The 20,743-nt window shown below is 38.6% G+C and overlaps 1 protein-coding gene across 2 annotated transcripts in view; it reads right to left on the bottom strand.

Moving 5' to 3' along the window:
- The window catches only part of GALNT7 (polypeptide N-acetylgalactosaminyltransferase 7), a 114,169-nt gene that overhangs the window by 24,971 nt on the left and 68,455 nt on the right, over positions 1-20,743 (bottom strand). Inside the window, exons 3-7 of one of the 2 annotated variants that reach the window (XM_048847728.2) lie at positions 18,958-19,124; positions 7,531-7,661; positions 7,170-7,249; positions 4,735-4,917; positions 1,255-1,372 (exon numbers count right to left, since the gene is read on the bottom strand). In XM_048847728.2, coding sequence (XP_048703685.1) covers positions 1,255-1,372; positions 4,735-4,917; positions 7,170-7,249; positions 7,531-7,661; positions 18,958-19,124 — 679 coding nt within the window. Of the gene's footprint in view, positions 1-1,254; positions 1,373-4,392; positions 4,576-4,734; positions 4,918-7,169; positions 7,250-7,530; positions 7,662-18,957; positions 19,125-20,743 lie in introns of both variants that reach the window. The other variant, XM_048847727.2, reaches the window with a different exon arrangement.

The raw sequence follows: 20,743 nt of genomic DNA, 5'->3' as shown, positions 1-20,743 counted from the left end.
AATGGAAATCCATCTATCCATCAACATTACTGTTGTAACACTAAAACCAAAAAAGAGGTGAAGAACCACTAAAGTGAAAAAATAACGCTGACACAATAACACACACCACTTTAGGGTCATCCATTAAATTTAAGAAAAAAGAAAGACAGTTTAAATGTAGACTAAATAATGCTGCTTTTAAATGTTTATAATTAAATATGGTCCTGAACTATCACACGTGAGCTGAACCCATTAAAACCCTAGGGATGCTCCAAATCACATCTAATTCCAGATTAGGATTGCATGACTTGGGACCATCTATTCCTAACAGACAGTATTATTCATAATATTTTACTTTCTTCACTATATGGATCTTATTATCCTATTGGTTTTCTTTCAGCAGTTTTGTTTAAATGTTTACTAAAGAGGTTTTCTTTACAAGTTTTGATTTTACATAATACTATTATATTTGTAAGCTCGAACACAACATCGGTTAAAGTGGCTTTCAGTTCTTCTGAAGAGTTGTCCTCAAATTTTGTTTTTGTCCAGAAGTTAAACTAGTTTAAATGTTCATTATAGGACTATGTAATGACTTCCATTGTCATTTCAAAAATTACTACACAGAACATTGGTCACTTTCTAGACCCAAACTAGTCCCTTGCTCAAGCAAGGCCCAGGATTGGAAAAAGAAAGGTGTTGCAAACAAGGACTGAGGCTCATTAGGAGAGGTCTGATTGCAACACCAATCTGATTACAAACGTGCTCAGTTACTTTAATAAAATTCAGCCCAAAATTAAAGGGTCATTGTCAAGGATGTCAGACCAGAAATTCGGTCTAAAATATTTGTTCCTGTTTTTGGGGACACAGCTCTCTGTTCTGCTTGTATCTGTGTCCTTTGGAGTCTGAAGGGGCATAAGAAACTAATTCTTATGATCTTAAATGTCTTGCTAGATGGAAGAGCATGCATGTGTTTAGCAATCAAAACAAAATCCTGTGCCCTGGTTTTGTCCGTGATGAGTCACCTCACTGGGATTTTTCCATTTTTATTGCCCTTGTTTTGGGAAGCCTCTTTTATTTTATTTTTTAAAAGAATTGTCCATAATTCTGAAGAACCATAGGGTCATTTTCCACCCAGAAGGCTGATGGGGAAGGGGGAAAAAACATCGGCAGGTTAGTTTTCTTGCCAGCATTCTTTAAAGTCATGTCCATCTAGGTTAGTATTTCTAGAACTAAGTTAATTTTTCATTTTAAAAGGCAGATCAATTTTGCTGTTACCTTGTAAGAAATTTCAAAGTTTTCACCACCCCAGATTTGAAGACCTGGATCGTAGAGACCCAGTTCAAAGAAGAAATCACGTTCAATGGCAAATAATCCACCAGCCATTGCAGGGGACCTAAGAGAAAGAACAAACAAAGTAATTCCTTTCACCAACAGAACATGACAGTCCTCTGGAAAAAAAAAATTACTCTTAATATAAGAAGCAATTTCCTGTTAATGCGTGTAAAAGATTAGACTGATGGCAATACATTTAGAAATTACTTGGCTTTATTTTTGGTTCATTGATAAGCCTTCAATGAGTCTCTGAATTTGATACCTGTGTTAGTTTTAAAGAAGTCACTTATTACAGTTCTGAATTACACAGAGCATTGGCCCACACTTTTCAGCCAATCTGCATCTGAAGTTACACGCCACTTATTGCCATGACAAGAACCATTGTGGTGACAAACAGAAAAGGTCTATTCATCTCTTGATGCATATGACAACATGTGCAGTGGACTAGACTCTACAGTACACAAATTGTGTTCTGAGAAGCTGCTACCTTAAAAATCTCATCGTGTAACATCCTAGTTACAGTTTCAATCCATACTTTTAAAAAAATTATTAATGTGAAGCCAGTGGGAGGGCCAGGCATGGAGAATAAATAATTTAGAATTATTCTCAATGAAATGTTTAAGAGGGGCAGTGTACAGGCTTCAAATCTAGGTTTTGTTTAATAAAACAGTTTTATAAAACCTTCTACGAATGCCAAGATTTTGATAACATTAAAGACTATTAAATGAAAAAATGTTCTAGTTTTGATTTAAGCATTTTACTGCAATAGTTGCAAATAAAATTCTTTAGCAATATGCTAGGCACATGAGAAAGTGAAACTAGCTAGTCTATTTTTATTGGACTTGTACTGAATCGTCCACCTCGGGATCAAAAAGCACTATCGAAAAATTAATGAATTAAGCCTCACCCAAGGTAGGTAATTATTTAAAACAAAAAACAAAAACCCAACCCCACCAGATAAGGAAACATGGGTTGAGATGATCACCATCTTGCCAAGATGATCTGTGGCACAGCCAGGAACAGAACCAAAGTCTCCAGCCCATCATTACTGAGGTAAATAAAATCCAAACAAGTAAACTAGTAACACAAAATGTGAACAGATTTTAAAAATCTGCTGTGTTTTACGGTGGTGTCATTAGTAACATTAAGGAATCCTTTAATATACTGAATTTTGAACTTGATGGTATCCCTTTTAAATACTAATGGCTATATATTCCTGCCCTGCATAGAAATGCATGGAAGGGAACCATTTAAACTAAGTTGTAGAGTTATCACACATTCTCTGAGCAACCCAGAAGAGTGGCAGAGAGGAAGGTGAACAAAAACTGTGAATCTATCACTGTGAAAATTTCTGAATGGTGGGCTCTTTCTGCATGTTGCCCTTAACTACGCTACTTACTGTAGTTGTATTCCCTTATTCCACATAGTTGTATCATATGGATGCTTTTCAGAAACCAAAGAGCTGCATAATGCAGGGATGTGGAACATTATATGGAAAAAGCAAATATGCAGAAAAAACAAGCACCCCAAAAATAAAGGAGAGCACATGCCTGAAATGTTGACTTTTCAATCTTGGCCTCTGATAAGAACACTATAAAATCCACACAAGCTTAACAGTTTATTTTACAAGGTCTAAGGTGGTGAGCATTAAGATTTCTGAGGATCTTTTCACATTACAAAATGTTTATTTTATTTTTTATGTTTAAGAACCAGTTTATTCTGCCTACACTACTATTTTCAGCAAAATGATTAGCTAAATTTTACTTGTTTTCATATTACTGCAGTAAAATGTGTGTATAGCCTGGGCATAACGGGATAAGGTTCTTTTTCAGAAAGAGAGCTAAACGGTCAAGAATTCAACTATTATAGTTGTTACCAAAACCATTTTTTAAAAATTTTGATCGTCAGAATTGTTCTGAAAACAGTTTATAAAGCTGTGGACAAAGAATGTGATACCAACTTTTGAAACAGCTTAACACTAACTAGTTTAGTGCTGATAAAGTTCCAATGTGGACAGCCTTCTTCTCTATGAAAGGATATTGTCTATATTACATAAAGTACTGAATAGACCAAAGCTTCATAATTTCCTTGAACATGTTTTGCCATTTTTGCAAAGAAGAATCACAGGGTGAGAGCTGAGTGAAGGATAACATCAGTTCCTGCAATTTGTTTAAACCACAAGTAAAAAGTTATATGAAACACTATTTTCTAATTATGTGAAAGTGTTTTCAAATAAAGTAATTGGTTACAAGATTACAGTAGTATAAGGGAAAATACAGAGCAGAACCACAGCCTCCCAAGTCTCAAAAAAAGTCCAGTAACGCTAACATTTAAGCAGAAATTTGCATGTATTTTGATAGAAAAGAAAACGTTACACTCATGAAGCAAAAGAAATAGGATGGAATACATGAAATTAATTAAATCCCTTCTCAAAGACAGACTGGAATTATTTTTAGTTAAGTACATTACAGAGCGCAAATTTAGAGCTATTGGGTTATCTTCCTAAGATTTCGAAGTAGTGCACTTGTATTTGTCAGGTGGGACCTTCCATAAAGCAAGTGGGAATGATCGGACACAAAAAGAGGGCTATATGGCTCCTGATGCACTTGCATTGACCTATTAACAAGGAGCTGTACGCATGCATCCATGAGAGAAAACAGCCTAAACATTTTATGTATTATGAATTTTTTTGTAGCATGCTTATTATGGAATAGTTAAGTAAGCAATTTTTATTATTCTCAAAACCATACCTGAAAAGAGCCCCCATTAATATAGTTCCATGAATTTTGCTTGGAAACCAAATGATAAGAACATCTGTTTTTCCAAATGAAAATTATTATTCTGAAATACATCCTATATTTTGCTTGAAGTGTTAAGTACATAACAGAAACAGAGAGGCACAAGAAGTTAGTGAAGCTACATTAGCAGCGATTGACCAAAATAATTAGTAACAGTAAGATACTTTTTTTTTTTTTTTTAGATAAAGCATCTTCAGTTATTAGAGTATTAAAAATACGTGCAAGTATTTAGTAGATCAGTATCTCCTTAAGAAGAGAAATGGGTAAGTGATTTAGTGATTACCGATACGGCTCAGTTTGTGTCTTTCTCATTTCCTTCTCTCGCTTGGTCAAAGGCACCCTCTTCCACAGCATACTCCAATCCCACGCTCCTCTAGCAAACCCATCTTCGTCACCACCCCCTTGGGGTATAATATTGTAAGTGTTGCCATCTACGACATCTATGAGCGGCACAGTGCATGTGGTTCTGCAGGGTTGTGGATGGTGGCAGTGAGGATGAAGTTAGGTACAAGGACCCAAATGTCACATTTACACGAATCGTAGTTCATGGGAAAAGAGGGGGAAAAATGAGATGATTTAGATATGCATTCAAAACAATTAACAGAATAAAAACAGCACTCTTTACCGATAAGGTTCAGTTTTATGCTTTCTTTTGGCCTTTTCCTTGTGGCTTAATGGAATTCGTTTCCACAGCAAACTCCAGTCCCAGGCCCCTCTCGCAAAACCATCTTCATCCCCACCTTGCTGCGGCTCAATGGAATAATCATTCCCATCTATGTAATCTATTAGAGGCACAGTACATGTAGTTCTGAAACATTTTGGAAGGGGAAGAAGAGAGCAAAATATAATTTAAGAAAGATATGCTGTCTAATCTAATACATCTACCATTAACTTTCATTTTTTATTGAAATGTAACTTAAATGAAAGGTCAAATGTAAATATGTATCATCTCAAAAATGTAAAACTCCATTCTTATGGAAGAAAAAAAAGAATATACTGTAACAGTCCTCACGTTGATGCCAGAGCATCAAATTACACAATCCAATGGTCAGAAGTTAAAGGTAGCCAAATTCAAACAGGAAATAAGGCATTAATTACTCTCACTGTTAAAAATTTACCACTGGTACAATTTACCAAGTGTCGTGGTGGATTCTCCATTGCTGGTGATTAAGAAATAAATTGTTGTTTTTTTCTAAAGTGTATGGTCTAGTAATTATTTTTGGGGAAATTCTCTGGCCTGTGCTATACAGGAGGTCAGACTACATGATCACAATTGTCCCTTCTGGCCTTGGAATCTATGAAATGCATATTGAAAGCAGAGAAGTTATGGTGGAAATGTTGACATACCAATGCTATCACTGGCCTTCTGAAAAAATATTGCCTGGGGCAATGAGGGGGAAAAAATGGGAGACCTGAGAGGGTTAAAGGGAAGTACAGATCTCACGATTTTATAATCTTTCCATAATTGCTGCTATTTATGTGGGATCTCAGCTGTCAAAAAAAAAAAAATAGTTTTAGTTCTTCTTGTTGCAAATTGAGCCTTTCACTATTCAAGTCTGAACGGTGTACTGTTGCCCTATAAAGCCATTCTTTTGGGGAAAAACCAAACCAAACTTCGCTGCTGTTGGATCAGGCATGTCTCAGCAGTGGTTTTAAACACAATGGCCAAACATTCCATCAGAAGATTCTACGTTTGCTTTTTACAAATACACTGTTCGCTGTGATCCATCAGACACAATATTCAACGAAGATCAACAGTCTCTTGTTTTTCTCCCAGTGTTTTCATCAGAGGCTCTGCTGATGCATTGACTGAATTGAAAGCTTTTTTCAATTTTTTCCTAAACACTTCCATCTTAGAGGCAAATGCTACATACAATGAGAAAAACAAAAAAGGGGAAATGACAGCATAATGCTTTACCTCCAACCAGGAGACCAGAAAAGTAGCTCTTTTATTTAACTCTTTGCAAATTTCCATTTCAGGGCTTTGTACAATGGAGTAGCAGGTATCAATGCTCCTCAACACTGTGGCCTTCAGCAACAATCTCTCCTCAGGTTTTGTCTTTGAGATTGTTTCTTGAACGTTCTCCACAACCTGCCTCCCCCAGGTAAAGGGACATTAGACTGAACAGGAGCAAGAGAAGTGCTCCTATTCCAAACAACTGAAGCACCTGGAGACCTGGCCTATCACCAACACAGTGGCCTTGCAGGACTTATTTCCTGGCACTTTTTAAGCCTCTGACATACTTGTAGTTAAGACTCTAGTGGTACAATAGGCTGAGGGATTCAACAGCTTTAAAATAAAGATACGCCACACTCCCATACGCCTCCTTCAACTACTGAATAAGCCAAATAAAGCTAAAACAACAGCACAGAGCAACTGCAGCATACAGGTGGTTCAAAGGATCGGAGGCAGGTGGGGTCCATTCCTTTATAGGCACAAATGGAGTTTCGTGCACATAGGGCTTGTGGTTCCAACATTAACTACTAGCACAATGTCTGGGCATGCAGACAAGGCAAGCACATCCCAAAGGCGAGGATTTGTTTAAAACTATTCTCTAACTTTAGATTTAAGAGAAACAAATATATTTTTGTAGTAACTACCATAATTATTGCAACCTTAAGATCACACAGGCTTCAGTAGTCTGAAAATTCTCACTAAATCAAAGTTGAGCTCTTTCTCTCTCCCCAATTCCTACCTCCATTTTAAATATAATCTTTTTGATTAGCTTTAATAATAATAATCTTGTTTAAGCAAGCTGCTCATTCATCTACAGTACGACATTATCACAACAGGGGGCCTGTAAGATAAAGTCATTGCAACAGACTGGATTCCCCTTAAATGTAACCCACATTTCAGTACCTCCATTAAAATAAACTAATTAGAGATTTATTTGCATGATTGTCACTTGATACATGACAATATCTTCCACTCTGGGAGATGATGCAATAGTTGTAATGTGAACACCACACTGAATACGGTTTGAAACATGAAGATTGTTACTGTGACTATTTTTCTTCTTAGGAGGCTTTCTGAGTTGTAGAAAAACAGGATAGCGTTACCTGTCCTTAGATATAGGAGCTACAAGTGGTGCATACCAGTTAACTGCCACCTCACAATGGGCATCAAGGTAAATCAAAACCTTTAAAAACAAAAAAAGGCAGGGAGATATAATATCATTTGAGATTTCTGTATACAAATCACACATTGATTGAATTATCATATATCTTAAATTTTGACACAAATTTACACAATTTTTTTTTATTACACTGTGGTGTAATACCTCACAGTGAGGTTTTAAGAATTTAAGCCATTCTTATTTCAACAATGTTCATAATAAAATAACCATTTTAAGATTTGTTAAAAATATCTATTTTAATATAAAGAAAATACAAATGATTTTATTTATCAAACATTTTCTACCTTTCCAAGTTTAGCCTTCTGAGCTCCAATGCTTCTAGCTTGAATTAAACCTTCTCTCCTCTCATTTCGAAATACCTTTACAAGGCCATTCCACTGCTTAATGTACTCGTCTAGTTTTTCTTTTAAGTGCGCTATCAAATAATAATAAAAAAGAATTTTTTCCACGTTATAATAATTAGCGTTACACTCTAAATGCAAACTAAACATAACTGACCAGATTTACTAAGGAAATCTAGATGTTCAGAACTAAAAAGGTCTCAAATACAACACTGCCGAATCTATTATTGATAAAGTGCTTATAAGTGTGATAAAGGCTTGATTTGAAGTTCTCTGATTTTATAGCAGGAGTTCTAGCTTTAGAACAGAAAAAGTTAATAGCTGCACTATACTAAGAGATTGCAAAAGTAGATTCTGAACCACCTTTCAGCAAAGACCATTGTCAATGACTCTTCACTAACACTCCTCACGATTTTGACTCGATATCAAATTATTTTGGGCAATTTGCATGATGTCTTTGTTAAGTTATCTGTTTTTGTCACCTAAAACTGCTGGGAACTTGAGGCAAAGTTCTGCCAGACCTGTATCCCCCTATCCCTTTCAACCCCCGCATCCCCAGGGTCAGTCAATGCTTCCCACCCATCTCCTCAATGAGTATGTCCTTGTAGTGGCAGCTGTATTCACTAGAAGGAGAGAGAAGGTAGGTGAGGTAATTTCTTTTATTGGATCAACTACTATTGGTGTAAGGTACAAGCTCTTGAGCTCTTCTTCAGGTCTGGAGAAGGAAGGAGAGCCAAATACAAGTTAGAACAGATTGTTAAGTAGAAGGGGAAACATGTTGGCGGCATCCGATGAAGTGAGCTCTAGCTCATGAAAGCTTATGCTCAAATAAATTTGTTAGTCTCTAAGGTGCCACAAGTACTCCTTTTCATGTTGGCGGCAGTCACTTGAAATGAAATGGTGTTAGATTGTTATGCATAAAGGGTTTGAAATGGGCAATTAAGGGTAGCAGATAGTGTGTGTATTACAAATTGTTGTGATGAGCCATAAAGCTAGCATCCCTGTAAAGTCCATGGCTTTTGGTGTCTAGCAGAGTTATGAATTTAGGTTCTCAGGCTCACTTTTTGAAGGTGTTGGCAGGTTTCCCTTGAGGACAAGTACTGAAATATCAAAAATGGAGTGATCGCTTTGTGAAAAGCGTTCATCCACGGGTGACATGATGTTTTTGTCTTTTATTATTTTTCTGTAAGAGTTTATTAGAGAGCATAGCGATTGTCTGATTTCACCCACACAGTTGTTATTGGGACATTTGGTGCACTGGATGAAGTATAGCACATGTTGTGATAAGCATGTATAAGACCCATGAAGCTTGAAAGATGTGTTGTGGGGGCAGGTATTGATCATTGTAGCAATGGAGATAGGGCTGCATGTTTTGTATCTGCTGTTCTGGCGGAGTTTGGTGCCTGGTCTGTGGGGAGCTTCCTTCTGATGATGAGCTTGGTGAGGCTGGGAGTTATTTGAAGGCCAGAAGAAGATTCCTTTCAGGACATGGTCCCATTCAAATATGGGTTGTACTTATTTGATGATGTATGGGTTCCAGTGTGGGCTGACAGGTGACAACTAGAAGAGTGCAGTCAGTAGGGAGGCCACTCATCTGGTATTAAACTGGACAGTCCCCTTTTTGAGAGGTTTGTCCCCAATCCAGACCTGAGACAAAACCCAGACATCTCTGGTTTGGTCCAATATCGGATGGGGGATGCCACTCCACCCCTCCAGCACTTAAAAATAGTATCCCCTGTGCAACGTGACCTCACATGTGCCAGGGCGAGAGCGACGCGGCAGGGTGCTTTTAAAAATGGCTCCCTCTATGCGGGGTGACCTCACATGCACTATGTGTATGAGGGCATGCCAGTGGGGGTGGACGCAGGCTCAGGGCCGGATTAACTTTTTGTGTGCCTGGCACCAAACATATTTGTGGGTCCCCCTGGGGAATGAAGGGTCCAGGGGCAAGAGCACAGCAGGCATGGTGAATTTGATTTAAATCATGATTTAAATCACTAGTCAGGAAGACTCGATTTAATCATGGTTTTCTACATAAAGTGCATTCTTGTTAGTTGTTATAACCTTAATACATATTCTTCACAACTCACAGATAGATGTAGGTTTCATTTTTAGAAGGTACATACTCTACATTTTTAAACAGTGATTTATTTTGAAAACTTTTCAGATGAGTTTTACAGTTATATCAGAAAATGAATGATTGTTTGGTTATTTCATTTACCAAAGATAATTGAAGCAGATATTTATGAAGTCATTGGGAGGTAAACTATCTGCAATTCAACCGGTTAATCATGAATATTTGGAGGATTTTCTTGCCAGGCTGTATTAGGAGGAGAACATCACCAGACAGACATTTACATTGTTTTATTTAACTACTACAACAACTTTAAGTATTCTGGATTTTTTTCTTCAGCAGCAAACATAATATTTTAACAAAAAAGCATATGTCCCTCACTTCTCACATTTATCTCCAGATCTATTCCACCCCCAACAATCTTCTATTCATTGAACTGTGGCTCAGCTCCTCCCCCCTGATCGGCAGCAGGGAGAGGGAGGGAGATGGGGAGGGGCGGGAAGGCAGCACGCTGGGGGAAGAGGCGGGGGAGGGGTGAGCTTGGCTGCTGGCGGAGCCTGCAGGACCAAGCTTCTGCCTGCTGCCCCCGCAGGAGAGACCGATGGGCGGGGGGCAGAGAAGAGCGGGCAGGCCCAGGCCCCTTTGTACCGTGGGCCCGGCACCATGGTAAATCCGGTACTGCGCAGGCTGTTCCTGGAAGTACCTGAATTTACAGTATTCCGGGAAGATGTGAATGACCACCTTAGTGGTCAGTGGGTTTCTTTTTCCTGTATTGAAGCAGGTTCTCCCGGGGTATTTGGATGGCTCTTTTCATGAAGAGATTCCAGGGAAATCTGCACAACATTTTGAAAGAGCAAGACTGGGAACTTAAATTCATAATTCAGCTAGACACACAAAGCCATGGATTACAGGGACATTGTTGTATGGCTCGTTACAACAATTTGCAATATACCACACTGCCTGCTGTCCTTAATAGTCCACCTCAAACCCTTTATGCATAACAATGTAACCTCCAATTGCCCATTTAATTTCAAGTGACTGCCCCAACATGTGTTACCTCTTTTACTTAACAATCTGTCCCAACCGCTCTGTGAAGCTCAACAGATTGGAATACCTTCCACTGAAGGAAGTTGATCCAATAAAAGAAATTACCTCACCTACATTGTCTCTCACATATTCTGGGACCAACAGAGCTACAGCAATACCTCAGAGCAGCTGAAGGATGACGACTGAGGGGTGTGCACTGTGGTCCATCATCTGATGATCATATCACAAAGTAATACATAAAATGATAAAGATGGAGAATCACTGATAGTAGGCAGAAAAACTCTGAGGCAGAGAGAAAGTTTCAGGGCGGATGGTAGGAGCCAGGCTGGGCAGCAGGGACAGGAGGGGCCATAATTAAAGGGCTCGGTTACAAATTTGACAAAAAATATTTAAAAAAAGAAAAGAAAAGAAAAAAAATCAATAGATTAAGGAACAAATATATTCTGATGTGGAAATCACATCCCTACAGCACGGTTATGGAAAAAGTGTTTCATTCTTAAGGGTTAACCCTAACCTTGCCCCTTATGATTCAACTCAGAAAAGTCTGAACACGCACCAGGCCAGGTATGTCTTGTCTCCATGAAGTTGCATTGATTTAAATAAAGGTGTTAATTGAAACGGATTTCCTTAAGCCAGTGCAAAACCCAGTGTGGACTCCTATTTTAATTTAAGACTGACATGTTTCAATTTAACTTAAGTCAATTAAGAACAAGTTTAACCTACACCAAAATAAGCCACTCAAACCAAAATAAGGGTCCACACATTAGTTTGCACCAGTTTATTTAAACTAGTACAAGTTTATATATAGAAAAAGCCTTAGATTTTAGTCTTATAAATTATTACATTTTACGTCACCTTTGACAAAACTACTAAGAAGATTCCAACCTCAAAATATAAGTAATGAGATTATGCATTAATAATTGAAATAAAAATGGGATTTAAAAAAACCAAAAGGTATCAAAATTTATTTCAGGAATCGTGCTCCAAAAATGGAATTTTTTTTTAAACTTGCTTTCTTCCAAAGCCACCTGAATACCGAATACTATTTAACCCTCCATTAAAAAGCAAAACAACATAAAAAATTTGATTGTCAAGGTCAGTAGGGACAAAATCTGATTATCCTCTTCTCTCTCCCTTTACATACGTTTGCAAAGCTGCTGTAATTCTTTGAGAGTTACAAACATGTCACTTATGCCTAAGGACTAAGTTAGGAAAAGGACAATTATTTATATAATAAATATATATATGATGTATGTGTTATGCATTATATAGAGCAGGGGTGGACAAACTATGGCCCGCGGGCTGGATCCAGCCCCTCAGGGCTTTGGATCCGGCCCGCAGGATTGCCGGCCCCTCGCCGCTCCGGGAAGCAGCTGGCACCATGGCCAATGGGAGCTTCAGGGGAGGTACTCACAGGCAAGAGCAGCGCGCAGAGCTCTCTGCTGCACCCCTTCCCCCTACCCTCCCCCCCGCCAGGGGCCACAGGGACGTGGTGCCAGCCGCTTCTGGGAGTGGCGTGGGGCTGGGGCCAGCCCTGGTGCACGCCGCTGCTACCCTGGAGCCGCTCCAGGTAAGTGGTGCCGGGCCGGAGCCCTAACCTCTCCTGCACCCCGCACCCCAATTCCCTGCCCTGAGTCCCCTGCCACACCCCAACCCCCTGCCCTGAGCCCCCTGCTGCACCTGGCGCCCCAATCCCCCGCATCCCTCGTGCACCTCAACCCCCTGCCCTGAGCTGGCCGCACTCTGCATACCTCCTGATCCCCAGCCCCCTGCCCTGAGCCCTCTGCCGCACCCCAACCTCCTTCCCTGAACCCCCTCATACATCTCACACCCCTCCTCTGTCCCAACCCCTTGCCCTGGGCACCTTCCTGCTCACCGCACCCCCTCCAATACCCCACGCTCCCTCCCGCATCCTAACCCCCTGCCCTGCATGCAATTTCCCCACCCAGATGTGGCCCTCGGGCCAAAAAGTTTGCCCACCCCTGATATAGAGGATACATGATAGATGCAGGATAGACATTTTACAAAATGAATTTAGTGTGAATTCATAACTACAAGAAAGTTATGAAGGTATCCCACACAAATGTCCATAAAAGCTTTATACCACACCATTACTTATATGCCTCATATGTTACAAGAAGATTTAGCTCTCTGTAAAACATTCCTGATTATTAAAAATTGAATTTATTTCTAACACTTTCTGCCTACAAAGGCAGGTGCTTTAGTTATTATAAATTCACCTATGCAGGGCTCGGAGGGAACTATAAAAACTTCTAACATGGATTATGGAATGTTTTTCAATGGTAAGTATTTCAGAACTTTGAAATCCATTATCTCAGGCCCTTCCAGGCCTAGGAGCGAGTGCCTGTTCTCACTGGGAAGCTGTGAATTTCCCCCTTTCCAATATTATACAGTTCCAAAGTTTAGCCTTACAGGGATGCAAGACATCAGAATATAAAGCCCTGACATTTTATGTCTAGAAAATCTGCCACTGGCCTAGTGCTGAATTTTGTCCACCAAGCAGACACATTTTGTTTCTTCAAAAAACATATAAAGGTGGTTTCAAAGGAAAGGTTTGTTTGTTTTTAAATTAAGGTTTTATTCCTGCTATTTTTAAAAAAACCTTAGAAATATCAGGAATAGCTAGTCTGGTTTCTCCCAGTTTTGCTGAAGAACCTCCTACATGTTTCCAAATACGGAGCTCTGTCATTTAATGTAGGGGGTTCAGAGTGAACTCAATGTTTAACAAAGATTCCCTACTCAAAAGTGTTAGTAAAAACCAAGCGACCAAAAATTATTATCAACAGCCTGATTAAATATTCTTTTGCCTCTCAACTGTTCAGGTTTTACTTCCTTGATTGATTACTGATGTCAGCGTTTCTTTAATTCCCAAGTTATCATAGGTCCTACCTACACCAACCATTGTTGTAAACTCTCCCATGGTGATGCTACCAGTGATGCAGATCCACTGGTGCCATCAATAGGTGCACAAGCATAGACAAAGCATCAACATTAACAGATGTTTGTACCACTGTTTCATCTATATGTGCTCTGAGCAGGGTTAGCCAATACATTGGTAAAACCAGTGGTTCCCGGCCTATGCTAGCTCTTCCTTTGCCGCTACTCCTGTGGAGCTGCAGCAGTGGCAATAAAACAAGATTTTTTTAAAAAATGGTCAGTGTAGACAAAACCTATGACAACTTGAGAACTAGTGAAAAGCTGAGATTAGGAGCCCTTAGCTGATGTAAATCAGCGTAACTCCTTTGGATTCAAATGGAGCTGTGCCAATTTATACCAGCTGAGGATCTGGTCCCTTTTGTTTACGAAGGACATTAAGACCTTGGTTCAGCAAGGTATTTAAGCATTAGCCTAACTTTAAGCACAAGTGGTCCCAGTGACTTCAATGGAACGTCATAACATTTTGCTGAGTCGAGGCCTAAATGCAAAACACAATGTTAATGCACCATTAAAGTGTACAGTTAAAACAGAGGGATTCAGGAAATATAAAAAGTAAGGTACCTGCAGCAGTCAGCTGTACCCTCTCTATGTCTGACATTTGGCAAAATAAGAAAATATATTAAAGCTATACCTATGAGAAACAATGGAAAGGAAATAGTCTATATATGCACACAATGTGGCCAAGTTGACGCTGCTTTTGAAATGTTTGCATTCTTTAGTTTTTGGATTTTAACATCCTATTAATACACACTTTTCCATTGAAGATATCAGAATTGTGATGATTTTACTAACTTGGCATTGAATTCCTGTCATTGCTATTCTCCTGTGCGTCTGACAAAACAAGTTAACAAAGAAAACCCACTCTGGAAATTCTCTACAACCAAAAACTATTGTGCACAGAAGAGAGTGCAGGGGGAGAGAGAAGAGTGCCATTCAATAAGTAAATTACTTCCAATTGATTATTATAAATAAAGAATTGTTTTGAAAATTATTAAAGATGCATAAACAATGCTGTTTCTTTCTCATAACTAGAAAAGAACAACATTATTAATGAATAAAAAATATACGCTAATAGGTGCCATTAATGACCTTTTATAATTCTGAATCTGGGATTTAGGAACACTGCCAACAGCAAGAACATCACCTTAATCTCAAGCAACTCAATGTTCTCTCATGTGGGGAATCAGAGCTCCATTCTTCACTACTAAGAGGGCAATGCAGTTAATATAGCACAAAGCACCTGAGCTGAGACTCAGGCTTTTCAGGCAACATTGTCTGGTAGCTGCATTTAACCAGTTCCAGATAGGGAAAAAGAGGAAATTCAAATATTAATATCTTTAGCTATTGTTTTCAGTTCAACGCAAAACAAAATTAATTTTGATTTAACTGAGCCTGTGAAAACTGTACTACTGTATGCACATGCAGTAAATCACTAACAATGATAGCATGTGTGAAGCATGCAGCTAAGAATGGCAGAGTTGTACATATATCTGACAGATTTATAAGCACACTTTACAAAATGTTCCTGTGCTGGGACCAGGGCCTCTCAGAAGCCCTGGCTTCAGAAGCTTACATGATGTATAATAGCTCCATTCTTGTGAGAAGCCCCAATCTGCCAGCCTGAAAGCAGGAGATCCCCAGCTCCTAAGGTTCACAGAGACTGGCTTCATAAGATGCTTGGAATATGGCCCTCTGCTAGTTTCTAGTCAAATGGTGTAAGATTATGTTTTGGTTGGTTGGTTTCCTCCCACCCCTAAAAAACATAGCAAATGCCATAAAAAAAACCCCCTCACTATGTTAAAGTTGCATGCTTAAACACACTGAAGAGAGTTAGGAAATATGATGCCACTTAGTTCTATATAATGCTTTTCAACTGTAGACCTCAAAGTGCTTCACAAAAGAAATAATATTGCCACCTCCTTTTTACAGATAGGGAAAATGGAGCACAGAGAGACAAGTGACTTGCTCAAGATCAACCAGCAGACCAGTGGCAGAAATGGGAATAGAACACAGGTCTTCTGAGTTCCAATCCAGCACACTATCCACTAGGATACATATTATATGAGTAAGAATAAGAGACTATAATTAAGAGTCTATATATTTTATATGACAATGCTAATTACATAGTCATGCTGTTTCTCAGGTAATAAAATACTAATTTTTCCTTATAATCTTAAATACACATATACCAGGGGTAGCCTAACTTTCTGACCCTCCAAGCTGCATACAATAATCTTCAGAAGCTCGAGAGCTGGGGCACCGCCTGCTGGGGCTCAAGGCGTCAGCCGTACGGGAAGAACTTTATGGGACTTGGGGCTTCAGTCCTGTTCCTGCTGAAACCCTGAGCCCCAGCAGGCATGCCCCACAGGACTGAAGCCCTGAGACCCCTCTCTCCGCTGGGCAGAAGCCCCTACCCCACCACCCTGCTGCAAGGCAGAGTGTCAAGATTCCCTCCCACCCCCACCAGGCTGGCAGATGGCGGGGGCGCTTTGCGACCCTGTGAACCAGTTTGGCCACCCCTGACATATACTATTCTATCTTGTAGTACTAGGTCTGTTATGCCAGACAGTCCATGAAAGTCACCTATATAAAGTGGATAGTCAGTCATATTCACACAATATGAACAGTACTATGAATTCAGATTAAATACCAACAAACTTTTACTAAACAGGCCACCTAATTTTACAGTGATGTTAGCTTTTATTTAACTGGCTCAGCAAGTCCTTGAATTGCACATAAAGATAACTGTGATACCAGCTGAAAAGTCTAATATATGGCTGCTGACTAAATTATTAAAAAAAACGTATCCTTTAGAGAAACATTTACATATTATATAAAAGTCTAAACCAGCTTCTCAGATGGTGTGATTCCATTAAGAGTCAACAGGAATATAGTGGACCATTCTTTGACAGCACTACTGGTCTAATGGATGCAGGGAAGGAGTACTTGTGAAACATCCTGATTTTAGTAAGGCTTCTGACACAGGCCTTCACGGCATTCTTGTAAGCAAGCTAGGGAAATGTGGTCCAGATGAAATTACTATAAAGTGGATGCACAACTGGTTGAAAGATTATACTCCAACAATAGTTATCAATTATTCGCTGTTAAACTGGGAACGCATATCTAGTGGAGTCCCACAGGGGGGGGGGGGGGTCAGTCCTGGGTCCAGTACTATTCTGCTCCTAATATTTTCCTACCTCATAGGGATGTTGTGAAAATTAATGTTTATTTATCATTTTAATAATGCTTTACATGCAAAAAGTCTAACCTGCTTTTAATACAATCATTTCATCCTTAAAATTAATTTCTAGGATTCATTCTTTACCAATATTCTCCTGTGAGATGGGGACAGGCAGAAGACAAGTATACTGTGTACCAGACTGTTTAACAATACAAAAGGAGAACCACGTCAGCACTGGGTCCCCACATAGCCAGATGCCCCCCATATCTCCAAATTCAACTATTCAAAGAGAAAAAGGAGTATATGGGACAGCAGATCCCAGACTCCAAGAGTAGCTCATACTCACCTATGATCAGACATGCCTTGTCCTTGCTATATACCAATCCAAGGGACAGACAGCATAGAAATGCCGTTGCGTCAAGATTTGGCAATACTAGCTCTGCATAGGAACTGCCATACCAAAAGCAGACCAAAGGTAATGTTGACTCTCACAGCTACCAGTACAAGATGCTTCAGAAGAACATGCAAAGATCCCATAATAATCATGTATACAACAACTTGCCTATAGAGGAAATTTCTTTCTAATCTCAGGTTTATGCACCTTATAAATGTTTATTGTATCTAATTTTTCTGTCTTAATACTTATTTTGCCCCTCATCACTGTAGCATGTGAAAGCTGTCCCTCCCTCCCCAGTATTTCTGGATTTAGCTGCATAATAACCCTGTGAGGTAGTGAAGTATTGTTATCTCCATTTTCAGATGAGGAATTGAGGCACAAAGAGATTAACAATTCGCCTGAAGTCAGAAAGGAAAAGGTAGAGCCCGTAACAAAACCCGATACTCCTGAATCCAAGTCCAGTGCCATAACCAAAAATTATCCTTGCTGTAGAAGCAAATATTTTTTATTCACACAAATGTCTAATCTTTTTCTGACTCTTACTAGGAATTTTGCCTCAACAACATCTTGTGGCAGCGTGTCTTTCAGATTAATTATGCATAGTATAAAACAAAGTGTTTTAAATTGAAAACTGATCAAAGAAAATAGACATCGAACTGACCCTCTCTATATCATTGATTATCTTATTTACATGTACATTAACATGCCACCTCTTGCTATTCTCTTCTCAAATCAGCTTCACTTTACATTGCCAATGAGCATTAGACGTGAAGATTTCAATACTAGGAAAACATTCTGAGAGAGTGAGAGCGAGCAAGAGAGCATGTGTTTTATAATGCATATTATATATTTAAAATCATACATATGTATGCACAGCATATACATTCCCATCTTGGTTCACATCTGAGGAAAGGAAGAACAGGGATGACGAGCGTGGGCAGGAAAGACTACAAACGTCTGGAAGCTTTGATGACATGCAGCTGGAGCCCATATGCCACCACGAAATAAAGAAAATTCCATGTAAAAATGTGTGAGTAAAATAGTTTTTCTTTCAATGAAATATAAGCAATGGTAAATGCAGTACTGTGTTTCAAAGAATCATGGGTGGCTCCAAAAAACATTAAGACAATGAAAAAATTAATATGGTTTACTGAATAGTAATAGTCAAATTTCGACTATAGTCAGAATTAAGATAGGATTTCCCTGTGAGGGTAAGATGAAAGACACTTCTTATGTCAAATTTAGCACTCCTCGATTAAAAGAAGAGAAGCAGTGAAAATACAAGTAGATAAGTACTTCATGCTCACTGGTTTGACAGTTACAGATAGAGCATAGTGCTGTGAGCTGTTTCAATTTATCTCTAAACAGATTATCCTTCTTAAAATTCCCAATGACAGAATGTGCTAATTAACCCAGACCTCCATACTAATGTGCTAACCAAACTCTTGGGAAAACCTGCCACAAATTCTATGCATAGAACAGAAATGTATGCATATAGACCAGTGTTTTCCTTTTCATTACTATCCATTGAGATGTAGCTTGTGTTTTACTGAAAGATGAAAATGACTGTATAAATACCATCTTGTTTTTCTTGTACAGTTACACACAATCCCTATATCAGAATAATAAATCCAATAAGCTAATTATTAAAATTATTTTAATATTCCCTCCCCCTCTTTTCTACAGATTCATTGTTAATAGCCTCTGCATTACCTTTGTTACTGAAATCATCAATCATCACAATTTCTGCCAAGTATTTCCTTGGTGTCCTTTTTATTACACTGTGAACTGTCCTCATGAGTGTGGACCATCCTTCATTATGGAAGACAATGACAACACTGGAGGTGAGCAGGTTCTCATCATAATGCCAATACTTGCACCTGCAAAAGATTTTATTTTGTTATTGTAGATTTGCCAGTATATCTCTTAATAGTGTGTGTGAATGAAGTTTTACTTAAAGTCTCTGCTTCTAGTTACAGATAAGCAGGATATCAAAAACAAAATATAACGTTACTATTTCATAGATTCATAGGATTTTAAGGTCAGGAGAGACCATTATGGTGTCTGACCTCCTGCATAATACATTTATATTACTAATTTATAAAAAGCAGCAACCAGTTTCTAATGTTCCTGTAAACCACATTCTTACAAGTAAAAATAATAGTTTGTAAAATGTTTCCATTTGTGTCACATATTTAGGATAAAAAAACCTGCAAAATCTTGTAAATTACTATTATAAACATTAGGTGGACTGTTTCCCACTGTGTCCCAAAACCTTGGTTTATCAGTCCTTTCATATCTAAACACATTTTTAATCACACAGTTATTAAGCGACAGATGTGCAAAAGCTGCACACATATGCTCATTTGCCACTGCTGCATATAAAACTTTCTGCTCTATATAAAATCGGACAGAAAAGCATAGCTGCTTATGGAGAAGATTTTATCTTTACAACAGAAAAGTTTTTATTAATTGGCAATCACTGGTGCATAAACTTTCAGCTATAATGAATGAAGGCTAAAAGTGCCTTGACATCCATTTCCCCCATGGCCAAAACAAAAATAAAGCATTGTACCCGATCTACTGAGGATACATCTTTCTGCCAAATTCTGTGTAGATACGAAATTTTTTAAAACAGATAAATCAACAATGAAGCTCAGACTGCCAATGACAAATTTCAGCCACAGTCCAACTTCAAAGGCTTCCTATTAAAAATTTTATCAAATAAGAGACCAAACAAGAACTGCACAGAAAATTCAAAGAGCATAAAAATGAACAGTATGAAATTTCACACTGATAGACCACCTACGTTTAGGGGGAAAAACCCCAAGAACTGGTGGCCACTTTAGAACGTAAACTATCTATGATGTTGCTACCAGGAGTCACCATAATAAAAAAGTAATATTCAAAATTCTGAGCTGAGTAACCTTTAAATGGTTGCCATTCCCTCACACATTAACAGAAATTCAGCGGCTAGGACCACAGGAGGTGGCACATCAAATGACAACAGTATATCCATCTGGTAGTCCATACTTCTGACATAGGTCACACAACAGTGCAAAGTAAACTGCAAGGAACCCCCTAGTGGACAACTTTGGAATACCCTCTTCAGAGAAAATTTCTAATGAAGCCATGTGGGTTTATATCCAACCTAATGTAATGGTGGATGTTCTCATTATCCATATAAAAGATTTAAATATTTTAAAAATACTACTAAGTTTTCGGGCTCTAACATCTTGGGGCAATGAATTCCAGATGTGGGATGCTGCATAAAAGTATTTTCTTTTATCAGTTTGAAATGTGCTACCTTTTAACATCATTGAATATCCCCTTTGACTTCTATGGTTAAAAAAGGAAAACAGGATTTACCACAACTTTGCCCTTTATTATTTTTTATGCCGTATGTCCCCTCACCAAACTAAACACTTCCAATCCTTTCAGACTGTTCAGGTCTCTAAAACCCTTCTACTTCTACTAGATCATATGAGATATAGGGTGA

Source organism: Caretta caretta, chromosome 4 (genome assembly GCF_965140235.1).
Source record: "Caretta caretta isolate rCarCar2 chromosome 4, rCarCar1.hap1, whole genome shotgun sequence".
NCBI classification, from domain to species: Eukaryota; Metazoa; Chordata; order Testudines; family Cheloniidae; genus Caretta; species Caretta caretta.
This window is presented reverse-complemented; position numbering and strand designations above follow the sequence as displayed.